Consider the following 13,046-nt stretch of genomic DNA (forward strand, 5'->3'; position numbering starts at 1 on the left):
CAAGCTAGAATAAATTCATATGCATGAGTAACTAGCAGGGGTTTGGAACTAAACATTTAAAGGGCTAGGTCAGCATAGAGCAATACGATTATAGGAACTCAATGGACTAACATCTGACCATGAATTCCCACAAAATATGTGAGGTCTAACAAGAACTAAATTGTTGCATGAAAATAATTTTTTTCCTCTGATGGACTGTTCTTCAGTCTATATTAACCAAATTAGCTTAAGTCCACCTTCAAATTGAAAGTTTGTCTAGAACACCATCCTTAGAATCGTACAAGAATTGGTATGACAACATCTGGTGGAAATACTACAGATACATGGAGTGTAGGAAGTGGTACTATGTAACATCATGTAAACCATGTAAACATGGTCCAAAACAACAGAGAGAGCATCTTTTATTTTATTATATGTTTTAAAGAGGAATGTGAATTTCTTACCCCATATACAAGCTCGCCCACCATCCCATTCCAGATTTTTGTATCTGAATCCCTTGCTCCATATTTTCCATCCGGAACAATGGCAATTTTATACTTAATGCCAATGTGTTTTGCAATTTCATAGGCAAGATCTACACAATAGCCTTCAAACTTTTCGTTCCCTTCCAGCAGTTCATGATTTTTCTTGTACATTACATAAGGGGATTCCTATAATGAAAAAATACAACTTTAAAGAGAAACACATAATGCACAATTTGAGAAGGATATGGTACCTCTTATGTAGAAACAGAATACAATGTGCCTGGACAGTGAATATATATCTAAAACATACTATACACTTAACATACTGTGATCACTCTACAACATAGTGATCTATGAATGTGTGTAACACTGTACAGAATGATACATTACCTGTTGCCATGGTTACCTTTTTAGCAGTTAACTTAATGCGTAAGTTTACATGACTACATAGGTTTATTTTTACATAAAAAGCTTGGAAACATTAAAAACTATATACACAATAAATAATAACAAGATAACAAACACAGGAATACGGTGCCATTACATTGAGTTACATATAAAAAGCAGATTGTTTATGAATTGGTCTATATTATGCAACAACAAAGACAAAAGTCAATTTGAATGGTAAAGTTAACATTTGGATATGAATAAAAATGAGAAAAATAAAAAATGGACTGAAACCATCAATTTCAGAAATATTGATAATATCAAGCACATGTTTTTAATTTGAACATGAAACATCTTTAAAAAAATAAAATAAATTAATCTTATGTTCACAAATATATTTAAGCAATTTATTCCCAATAATGTGTATTAATAACGAGTTATCTGTCATTTTGTATTTATTCCCATAACGTTCTGCTTACCTTCCTCTTTGGTCCCAAATTTTATTTTACCCTGCAGAAAATATGTCTCTGTCTTGGCTCCATTCTGTCCATCTGCATCTTTGCAGAAAGACTGTAAATGGAAGCCAACTCTTACCTCCTACTAGACAATGAACACGTTTGAAGGCCTGCTACATTCTAACAGATAGGGGAGGAAGTTTGGAGAAGGAGCTCTAAAACTATTTATTTAGTATATTTAGAGGTTGTTGTACCACCTTGTAAAGCCCTGTATAGTGTAAATAGTTATACTCTATGTCAAAGTCTGCATTCTCTTGGCATAAGCACAAAGCCGCATTGCTAAAAATGCACTGAATTATTTATTTATTTTTTTATAAAATTATAATTTTTTTAAAAATGCACTGAATTTGATAAATGTGGTATTTCTTATGAATGATTTTGTAAAGTATGAATTGATAACCAAAACATAAAAATTAGGCGGATTTACAAAATTTCCATTTATATATTTTGTAGAGTACACAACATTGCTGTTTTATCTTACATATCTGTGCTAGCTATACTCTTTGTAGTTCAAATAAATGTTACTCTAATATTATTAAAGCAAATATATAAAAATACTATATTTCTGTTTAGTGCTGCCTCTGAACCTATAGACATTTGTTAATTACTTATGACATATATTAGCAGGGAATTTAATTAGCTAGTATTTTGTAATACACAACTTTAATCAAGGTCATACTTGACATAAGAAATATGAAAAATATTTTGTCAGAAATTTCCTTACTTGTGCAAAAAATATTCACAAAATAAAATGTTTGCAACAATGTCAGGTGTGTAAAAATATATCTTAAACTATTATAAATATTGCTGATATTTAAGAAAATACAGTCACCGAATGTTATTTTTATTAACAGATCAAGTGAGAATTGAGCAATAAAGGGAAACCAGGAATCCATATATATATATATATATATATATATATATATATATATATATATATATATATATATATATAACAAGAAGTAGTGATGGTAGCACTCACGGTCTTCAGTTTAAAAATCTTCTTTATTTAGCAAGAATTAAAACATAAGGTCTAGGATCAACATTTCAGTCCTCTCTCAGGACTTTCATCAGGATCAATCTTGACCGTGAGTGCTACCATCACTACTTCTTGTTGGATATTGAAAGTCCCAGGTTTGAGCACCCGGCAAGTACCCTTTAACAATATAGCCTGAGTGCAAGGATTCTTCACTATTTTGTATATATATATATATATATATATATATATATATATATATATATATATATATATATATATATATATATATATATATATATACTATATATTTAAATATGCAATATATAAATATATATTTTTTTTACTCCTCCTCCTGTTTTTTTGTCTATGGGTTCCCTTTTCCCAGTTGATCTGTGAACCAAATGGCAGGGAAATATTCCTGTCAGTGGACTGCAAAATATATACATATTATAAATATAGTTTGCAACACACTGATTGACCGATTTCCATGCCTTTTTTGTTTGCTTCACAGTTCCAGTTTCCAAATTGACATTTAGCAGATCCAAACTCACACCCAACCAAATTCTGGGTGTTCCAAAAAAAAGGGTCGGTCTTCATAGAAAAAATGATTAGAAAGAACTAAAAGTTGTTACTGTGCACAAGTCTAGAGTTACTGGTTTCAGACATTTACAAATTGGATTTGAGGTTGTATTTGGAAATGCATGATGTATCTTCCCCAAATTACAAAATGCATTTAAAGCACAAAAATGATTTTATTGTGACACAAATGTTAATTAACCCCTTAAGGACACATGACATGTGTGACATGTCATGATTCCCTTTTATTCCAGAAGTTTGGCCCTTAAGGGGTTAAACATAAAAAAGTCAGACGTGTCGATTGCATGTCACATGACTTCTACAGCCTTAGTTCCCTACATTGCTTGCCAGTAAAATAGCAAATAAATTTATAATTGTCCTTTTATCCTACACAGCACTAAACAGTCACATACTCTTCATCCTTAACAATATTTGTCAGCTCTAGTCCCCAACTTCCACATTAAAGGCTTAATTCAACTCATTAAAAAAACTGTTAAAAACATAAAACACTGGGGGGAGGGGGAGGGGGGAGAGGGTTGAGTAACCCTTCCTATCCTGGATAACATGCTACAAACCTTAAAAAAAAATAAGCTAAAACTTACCTCTGTTTCAGCACAGAGTCCAATATCCCCACAGCTTGATCCTCCTCCACTGATGTTACTCCCCCTATGGAGGGGAAGGGCTATAGAGGGAGGATGGGTTGAGGGTAGGACATGGGTGGCATGAAGGGGAAAACAGCCAATATGCACATAATTCACCTCTTGTTCCTAGGCTGGCTAATGATGCCAATGACGTTGCCTCAGATGGAATTACACCTCTGGCAGTAAAGGAGTTAAACGCTAAATGCTGCACATACAGACCCCAGGCATCGTGACCACTTTAATTAACTAAAATGATCATGGTGCTTGGAGTAACCCTTTAAATGTACCAAAAGCTTATATAAATTTGGTGAGCAATTAAAATAAGTTCTGGTGCAATCAATTGCCATTATACGTCATATAATTAGCTGGAACAAATCCCGAAGAATGCAATTAATACTCCAATTTGGAGGTCTCTGGGTGGCGGAGAATGAAATGTTACTTTATGGCCTTTATTCGTTATATGTTTGTTGTGAAGTCATTACTGTTCATTGCTCTGAGAACACCACCCCCGCAGTTTAGGATGGTAACGATAGCATCACATTGTGGGGGAGGAATTTTTTATTGTCAGGAACTGGGACACTAATTAGTTTAAGGACAAGATGGATGGAACCAAACAAATACAAGACAATTTTATAGAAAAACCTGTTTCAATCTGTAAGATACTGTAAGACTGGTATTGAAGGGCATCTCCCATGAGAACAAGAACCCTAGACACTTCATTGGAATGGTTTAAATCCAAGAAACTCAATGTCTTAGATAAACCCAATTAAAGCCTAGATCTCAACATGATTAAGAATAACTAGAAACACATCAAAGTTTGTATCCAGCCTGACAGATTTTGAGTAATTTTGCCTAGAAGAATGGCCAAAACCCCCAAGATCCAAAAGTAAAATAGTGTAAAAGTATTTTTGGAGGTGACACACATGTGTAATTGCAGCCAAATATGGTTATAATAAGCATTAACTCTATATACTTCCCTATATAGTAGAGTTTTCTTAATTCCCGGAATGGCACTTGGGTTAAATTATCATACAATCAATGTTACACATCATATGACTTTTGTAGCTCACTGAGGTTTATCCACTATAAAAGCTATTATGAAAAAATGATAAATAAATTGGAAACTTTCCGCTAAAGAAAATCTTTGCCAATGCCCCTACATTTCCTGCTATAAAAAAATACTACAAAGTAATGGCATTGAGCATTGGTAAACATAAAAAAATTAGTTATAGTTTCACGCATTCCATAAATATAGTAAAATACAAGAGGGTTCTATGCTATTTTGTTAAAACATTTTATTTGTCAAATTTGGAATCTCTTTTGTAATATTTGCATATCCCTGGCTGGAAATGAAAGGACCTTTGACTCACTCAAGTATGGAAAACAAGATTTTCGGGAACTATAAAAATTGTATCTTTTAATTATGCTGGAGAAATAACCAGCAAGTGGATCAATAACCAGCATAGAGGGTTCTATGCTATTTTGTTAAAACATTTTATTTGTCAAATTTGGAATCTCTTTTGTAATATTTGCATATCCCTGGCTGGAAATGAAAGGACCTTTGACTCACTCAAGTATGGAGAACAAGATTTTCGGGAACTATAAAAATTGTATCTTTTAATTATGCTGGAGAAATAACCAGCAAGTGGATCAATAACCAGCATAGAGGGTTCTATGCTATTTTGTTAAAACATTTTATTTGTCAAATTTGGAATCTCTTTTGTAATATTTGCATATCCCTGGCTGGAAATGAAAGGACCTTTGACTCACTCAAGTATGGAGAACAAGATTTTCGGGAACTATAAAAATTGTATCTTTTAATTATGCTGGAGAAATAACCAGCAAGTGGATCAATAACCAGCATAGAGGGTTCTATGCTATTTTGTTAAAACATTTTATTTGTCAAATTTGGAATCTCTTTTGTAATATTTGCATATCCCTGGCTGGAAATGAAAGGACCTTTGACTCACTCAAGTATGGAGAACAAGATTTTCGGGAACTATAAAAATTGTATCTTTTAATTATGCTGGAGAAATAACCAGCAAGTGGATCAATAACCAGCATAGAGGGTTCTATGCTATTTTGTTAAAACATTTTATTTGTCAAATTTGGAATCTCTTTTGTAATATTTGCATATCCCTGGCTGGAAATGAAAGGACCTTTGACTCACTCAAGTATGGAGAACAAGATTTTCGGGAACTATAAAAATTGTATCTTTTAATTATGCTGGAGAAATAACCAGCAAGTGGATCAAAAGACATACCATGTACCTGGAGCATAGAAATTACTTATTCCATTGAAGATGATGCCAACGCAAAGGCTAAAAAATAAATGAATTCCTAAAATGTAAATTATAAATGTTCTAATGCTTTGGTTATCACAAGGCATAGATTGAATGTTGTTCTATAGAAAATGGAATCATGTTGTTGCATGGCATGTACGCTTTAATACCTTTCCTCCTGCCAATGTGTATATGCATGTTTGGTTACACAATACAAAGCAATGCAAAAATATAGCAGATAGATCTCTGCTTCTTCTTTTTTTTTTGGCTGTGGGTGTTTTAGGGTGTTTTCAATGCTAAAAAGAAATATATTCTGTCCCTCAGGGACAGAGGACAACATGTTTTCTATCAAACAATGAGGGGACTATAAGGGCAGCCTAATTAATAAATGTCATAATTCCATGCTTAAATATCCCGTATAGTACAGATGTTTGGTGCACTACTCTTACTCTGTGTGGGCACTATGTAAACATATTGACATTATTTCTAAAATCTGGTGGAATTTTTAGAAAGTTGCATAGTAAATGTTTCCCATGAATATCTGTACACATATTATTTGACCATTTTTTTCCCCTTGTACATAATGTATGTTACAAAACGTATATTTATAGTTCTATCCCGGGTGTTGTTTAGTTAAAACAAGACCAGGGGACGGGGCCTGACTGCAGAGCGGGGCAGATGCATGTCACTGCAGCTCTCACATCTTAACGCAAATACTGCTGATTTACACTGAGCAGAGGCTGTGATCCGATTTCTTTTGGCTGCTAGGCGATTGGAGAGACCATGACCGTCACGATGATACCACACATGTGGACCTTCACACTGGTTCTGGATATCGCGGCCTAAAAGCATTGTGGGTATGGGGAACACAGCTGCTCTCCCACTGCCTCAACACACTGCAATGCAAAGCTTGAGGCACCGTTGCCCCCCTATGGACCAGCGAGGGTTATCCCGGGTTCCCACCTACTTGACACACGCAATACCATCAACTCCAGCCACCCACTATAGCTCAGGCTGTGATCATACCAGGCCTAGCAAAATGACGGATGCAGCCTGACAATCGATGCCTGCACTCACGCAGTCCTTACCCACACTACTGGACCTGATCTTCCAACGCTTCTGGGCTCATCTGGAGAAACACCTTACTCGGTCCCCCCTACCTATGGACGGAAACTGGACAGAGTGGGGGAACGGAGAGGAAGCAGGCCTGTTTTTGGCAAAACATACCCTCCAGCACCATCTACACATACCGAATGCCCACCTGGGCCGAGGGTCACATGGAGGTTACCTCTGAAAAAACATTGGCCACATCATTGGAAGACCTCCCGCCACTGGGGGCGGCAGAACACCAGGGCCTTCGGTGGTGCCCATGAAGGAAAAGACCCAGCATAACTCACACCAAATTGCTCAAGGCCGATGTTGCACCGTAAACACAGGGCAGATATTTTAGATATTGTAAATTTCATATAGCATGTTATGCATCATGTCTACCAATCTCATGCTGGTGAGGTAGCTCAGTTGGTAAATTCCCTGACTACAAAGCCTGTTCAAAAATGAAAGGTCAAAGGTTCAACTCAGCCCTTCATTCTTCTGAGGTCGATAAAATGAGTATCATCTATTGGGTATTAATAACATCTATTACCATTCAGCTGCCGATTTGGTTAATTCTGAGAGCGTGCGCTGAAAAGCACATTGAGTCCCATTGGGAGAAAGGCGCTATATAAATACTAGTTGTTATTATTATTACCCTAGTACACTATTAAACAAACAATGTTCAGCCTATCGGATAGCCATAGCAATGTTACTGACAACTTGTTTTACTCTATGCTTGTGAATGTTGTTGTGGCTCATTAAGCTATTTGTTATCTCATTCATGTCAAAAATAAAGATTGACAAAAAAAAAATTTGAGAAAGTTTGAACAAGGTCTCAGAACTTCAGCCCAAAACACAATTTGATGACTCCACATAATGCTCCTCCCATGACCCCTCCCCACACCCTACTGCCTGGTCTTTCCAAAGTCCATTCCTTAACATACAAGATACACCTCTTAACATACAGTTATTTACAGAGAGAGATACATACATGCATATACAAAGACACAGATAGGTATATACAGGCAGACCCAAAGAAAGACATACACATAGATATATACATAGTCACATACATAGACACGTACAAGCAGAAACAGGCACAGACAGGCTCAGACACAGACACATACACAAAAACAGTAACAGACAGACATAAAGAGGCATAGACAGGCACAGAAAAGCATAGAGAGACACAGGCAGGCACATACAGACACAGACAAACAAAGACCGCCACAGACAGGTAAACACAAGCAGACTCAGACACACAGAAATAGACAAACAAAGGCAGGAACAGACAGGCTCAGGCCACAGACAGAACAAGGAGCAGACAGGCACACACAGACACAGATAGACAAAGACAGGCAAAGACAATAACACGCACACACAGAGACAGGCACACACTGACAGACACAGATTAGCTTCATTTTCCAATTTATTAAAATGTACTATTTATATTTAAAAAATATATAATTTCACTCAATTATACATTTATCATTGACCCATTTAACCAATTTCCTTCCTACATGCCAACGCTCACACTTTATATATTTTCTTTTTCACAATTATTCCATTCTTAACTCCTTTATTCCTCTACACTTCTTACAATATCTCGTCCCACCACCTGTCTCCTTGATCTAATTTTCTATCACTGTAATCAATTTCTTTCCCTTAGTCTGGTCCCATCCATAATGTATATTTTATTTCAATATTTTCTTTATTAATGTTTTGTGTAATATAGAATAATAGTTAACATAATAATGACATATATATATACACTAACTTATGAATCGTGGTCGAAGAAAAAACATAAAATATAAAATATACATACAAATTATAATTTCCTATATATATGAGACAAGTAAAATATGTACAGAAGTAAAAATAAATTAGTTATATCCTGGTACTAAACAAAAAAAAAAAAAAACAGTAAGCAGAAAAATTATTCAGTCAGGTGGGAACACGGTTAAAGTCTGTATTCCTGTTTCACACCATCTTCCCACATGGCCCATTCATGCTGCAGTATAGATGTGAATGGAGATTGTTCACGGAAAGCTAGTTCACACTTTTTTACTTTTAAATACTGCAGATAAAACTTCACCCACAGTTGGAATAGTGGGTGATTTCTAGTGTCAAAGATGATGGAATTTGCTGAGATCAAAAGATGACCTAGAATAATTTGATTATACTTAGGCATGTTAGATGAAATTTGCTTAACCCCTTAAGGACCAAACTTCTGGAATAAAATGGAATCATGATGTGTCAGACATGTCATGTGTCCTTAAGGGGTTAAAGAGACACAGACACAGGAATAAAACTACATCGAATTCTAAAATGTGATTAATTTAAGTATGTTCAGCTTTGATTTCGGGACACGAATAGAAGATGCACAACAATGTACCAGTATGAACGCAGGTTCTCCTACATTTATTGTTTTCACTAAGGTTTCATTTAAAAAAAAATTGGAAATGGTTAAGTACCATATATAAATTAATTTGTAGTGGGATTCTGAAGGATTTGTGCATTGAGTGATACCTTTTAATGATAATAAAAAAATATTTCACTTCTCTATTGTGTATATCCTACCCATCTTAATATGTAATTTAATGTATCATACATGTCACCTGCAAAAATATTATAACACATGGAGATGCTTTGTTTCAATCAGGGTCCATTAAATATTTTTTTTCTAGTTTAGACGTATCTAATTTTAACAAGTTCGGATCCTGATTGGAAAAAGCAAAATGTTCACTAATTGTTGTCACAAGTCTCTCATGTGTTTGGGCATCAATTAAACTCAATTTATATTTTTCTTTTAGTTTATCGAAAGGCAGAAGGTTATTGGAAGAAAATAAATCATCAATATGGACAACCGAATGGGAGGCCCAGTAATCTACATCCAATTCAGGTAAAGCATAACGTACTGCTGATAATGATGTAGCCCTAAATATGGCATGCGGTAGAATTTCCCTGAATAAAAGTTTCCCCATCTTAAGGGTTAATTTAATGGAGATAAATAAGACTGTATGTATATTTTCAATATCTCTCTCTGTATTCTGTTATCTATCTCACCTCCCCAAAACACATAATAGTCAATCCCATCCTAAAAAAAGTAATCTCTTCACTCTGCTTCCCCTTCTAACTGCCGTCACATATTACAACACCTGTTCACTTCTAAGCATCTAGAGTGGCTTGTATTTACATGTCTAACTTACTTTACCAATACCAACTCCCTCAATGACATATTTAATCTGTCTTCAGTTCTCTCCATGCTATTGAAATTGCACTTACTCACATCACTAACAATTAAATATTTGCTAAATCTAAAGGTCATTAATCATAGGTGTTCTCCTAGACTTAGTTCTTGTCTCATTTGTATTATCTATTTGGAATACTTCTGGTAACATTATTATCCTCTATTTTATAATGCCTCTATTGTTAATATAATGCCGTTTTGATTGCAGTACCTTCTATATGTTTATGACACTTTCGACTTAAAACCTATCTTCTGTCCTCTTGGAGCAAAGAGATTACCTCTCTTCTATCCCTAAGTGTATGTTTTCCTGTTTTCTTGAACTATATCTATCTAAACCCCTACCTATCTCCATAAAGGTAATACGAACTAGATTTGGAAATTTGTTTCAGACTAAACTGCCATTTGGGTTAATTTGGGCCTATCAGGCTAAATTCCGATTTCCGAGCTGCCACATGTCAAAATCTCGGGGTAACTGATTTACACTAGTCTAAACATATTCGATTCGGTTCTTGATTCAAGGTTCCATTACTATGAACAAAAAAAGAGGGATGAAAAGGAGAAGACCATTTTTTTAGGGTGGGGGCTAAAAGGCAGCTTAGATTCCCATAATGGACAAGAGGTTTACGTAGGCTGGATCTCCCATCAAGTCAAGAGGTAGCAAAAAAAAAGTATGATGATGGTTAGGAAACCGTAACTACATGTTTATTTTATTAACAGATCAAGTGAAGTGAACAATAGAGGAGAAAAGGGAGAAGCAATACAATATTAAACTTCTAAGCAGAATTCTTTCAAAACACTTTGAGTGTGAGTGTGTGGGGGATTGGGAGATAGTCTGGGTCATTAATTTTAGTGTGAGACTAGGTTTACCTTTATGCTGTATCTAGCTAGTAGCTACTGCTGGAGGCACTTATAGTAACTTTGGGTGGCAGGTATTGGCAGGCTGTATGTTATTGATTTAAGGTGAAATCAAAGTGAATTCCAGATTTAAAGTCAGACCAGCCTTTCAGTTCAGCTACCCTGTCCTTAAATTTGAAATTCTCTTTGCCTTCACTCTCTTTGAATTCTCACTTTCGTGAATAGACCTGTTGGTTACTAGTATAATTTTTTTTTTCTTGTTTACTGGAGAAATAAAATCTTATTTCATTTTTTTCAAAGTGTGTTCAGTCCGGTGGCTGCTGTGCAAGTGTACAACCAGTGACAAATTTTGCAGTGTTCCTTAACATCAAACACAAAAACGCTAAGTGTTAAATCCATCAGGCACCAACTCATTTTGCAAAACAAACATCTATTTTTGCTGAACTTAGTTGTATTGAGTTATACAATACACAATCATTTGTATTCTTGAAGGGACACTGTAGTCACCAGACCAACTACAGCTGAAAAGAGCACTATAGGGTCAGGAACACAAACTTGTATTCCTGACCCTACAGGGTTAAAACCCCCATCTAGCCACCCTGGTCCCCTCATGCCTCCCTAAATATAGTAAATGTTTACTTTTATTTAAGTCTGGAGCTGCTTACTTTGTCCTGTTTCCTTTTGACCTGCCCACTGCCTGCTGACATCATCAGAAGTGGTAGCCTGATCCAATCACAATGCTTCCCCATAGGATTGGCTGAGATTGACAAAGAGGCAGATCAGGGGCAGAGCCAGCACAGCCCTGGCAAATCAGCATCTCCTCATAAAGACGAATGGAATCAATGCATCTCTATTAGGAAGGTTCAGTGTCTGCATGCAGAGGGAGGAGATACTGAATGTTTGGATGCATTTTAGGCAGCCATGACCCAGGAAGGACCTCTAACAGCCATCTTAGGAGTGGCCATTGAAGTCAATGTAAACACTGCATTTTCTCTGAAACAAGCTGTGTTTACAGCAAAAGGACTGAAGGTAATGATTCTTCTCACCAGAACAAATTCAATAAGCTGTAGTTGTTCTGGTGACTATAGTGTCCCTTTAATGTAATGCTTTGACGTTTAATGGAGTCAAACTCCGGAAATGCGTCTAGTGGCTGACTGGTAGAGGCATTCTTAACACTACAATGTTTTACGTTGCAGAGTTAAGGGAACAGGGACACTGCACCCAGACCACTTCAATCAGATTAAATTGTCTGGGAGCCTATAATGTCTTATTCGGCTACAAAAAAACTCTAACCAGTGAAATCACTCCGCATCCTTAAATATAAAAAAAGATATGAAAGCATATATACACCTTTAAGGATAATTATGTAATGGCCATTGTTTTCTTGTTTTATAGCATGTGTTAATTAAGTTTCTATGTTCTATTTCAGATTAGCTGACAGCTCCATGTATTAACATGTATATGTAGATGTAAAAATCTGTAATTAAGACTCCAGGGCTTGACGATGGATATATATATATATAAAATGGCCCCTTCTTTGACCAGATTTGAAATCTCTAACCATAAATATTTCTGATTAAAGTTATAGTCAGTATAGATACGGCTTGTCCTACAGAGTTCCCAAAAGTAACATTTTCATTCATTAACCAAATTTCAAATTGCAAAGCGTATGCAGATCAAAAAGGCTATAGGGAAAATCCATGTCTTTTTAAAATATGAATGCAACACCCACAGAGATTTTAATCTTATTAACAGTATCCAATTTAATTGCCTCTTCCTTATGTATTCTTTATTATCATTGTTATAAATATAGATGGGAGGGATTATTGCAGAAATATGGCAATAATTACTCATGTTAACTGCTTTCCTCGACTTATAAACATTTATTTAGAATATAAAGATATTTTATTTGGATTTCTTTATTAAGAAAGAACTGCAAACAGTACAGCAATTGTTTATTAAAGAGCTTAATGTAGTGATTCTGGTGTTTATAGTCTGTCCCGGTA

At 35.4% G+C, this 13,046-nt stretch overlaps 1 protein-coding gene across 5 annotated transcripts in view; it reads right to left on the bottom strand.

The window, feature by feature from the left end:
• GRIA4 (glutamate ionotropic receptor AMPA type subunit 4) overlaps window positions 1-13,046 on the bottom strand; it is a 374,317-nt gene that overhangs the window by 56,329 nt on the left and 304,942 nt on the right. For all 5 annotated transcript variants that reach the window (XM_063430303.1, XM_063430267.1, XM_063430285.1 and 2 more), the window contains exon 10: window positions 444-650. In XM_063430303.1, the coding sequence (XP_063286373.1) occupies window positions 444-650 (207 nt within the window). The remainder of the gene's footprint in view (window positions 1-443; window positions 651-13,046) is intronic.

The sequence above is a fragment of the Pelobates fuscus genome, chromosome 1 (assembly GCF_036172605.1).
Source record: "Pelobates fuscus isolate aPelFus1 chromosome 1, aPelFus1.pri, whole genome shotgun sequence".
NCBI classification, from domain to species: domain Eukaryota; kingdom Metazoa; phylum Chordata; class Amphibia; order Anura; family Pelobatidae; genus Pelobates; species Pelobates fuscus.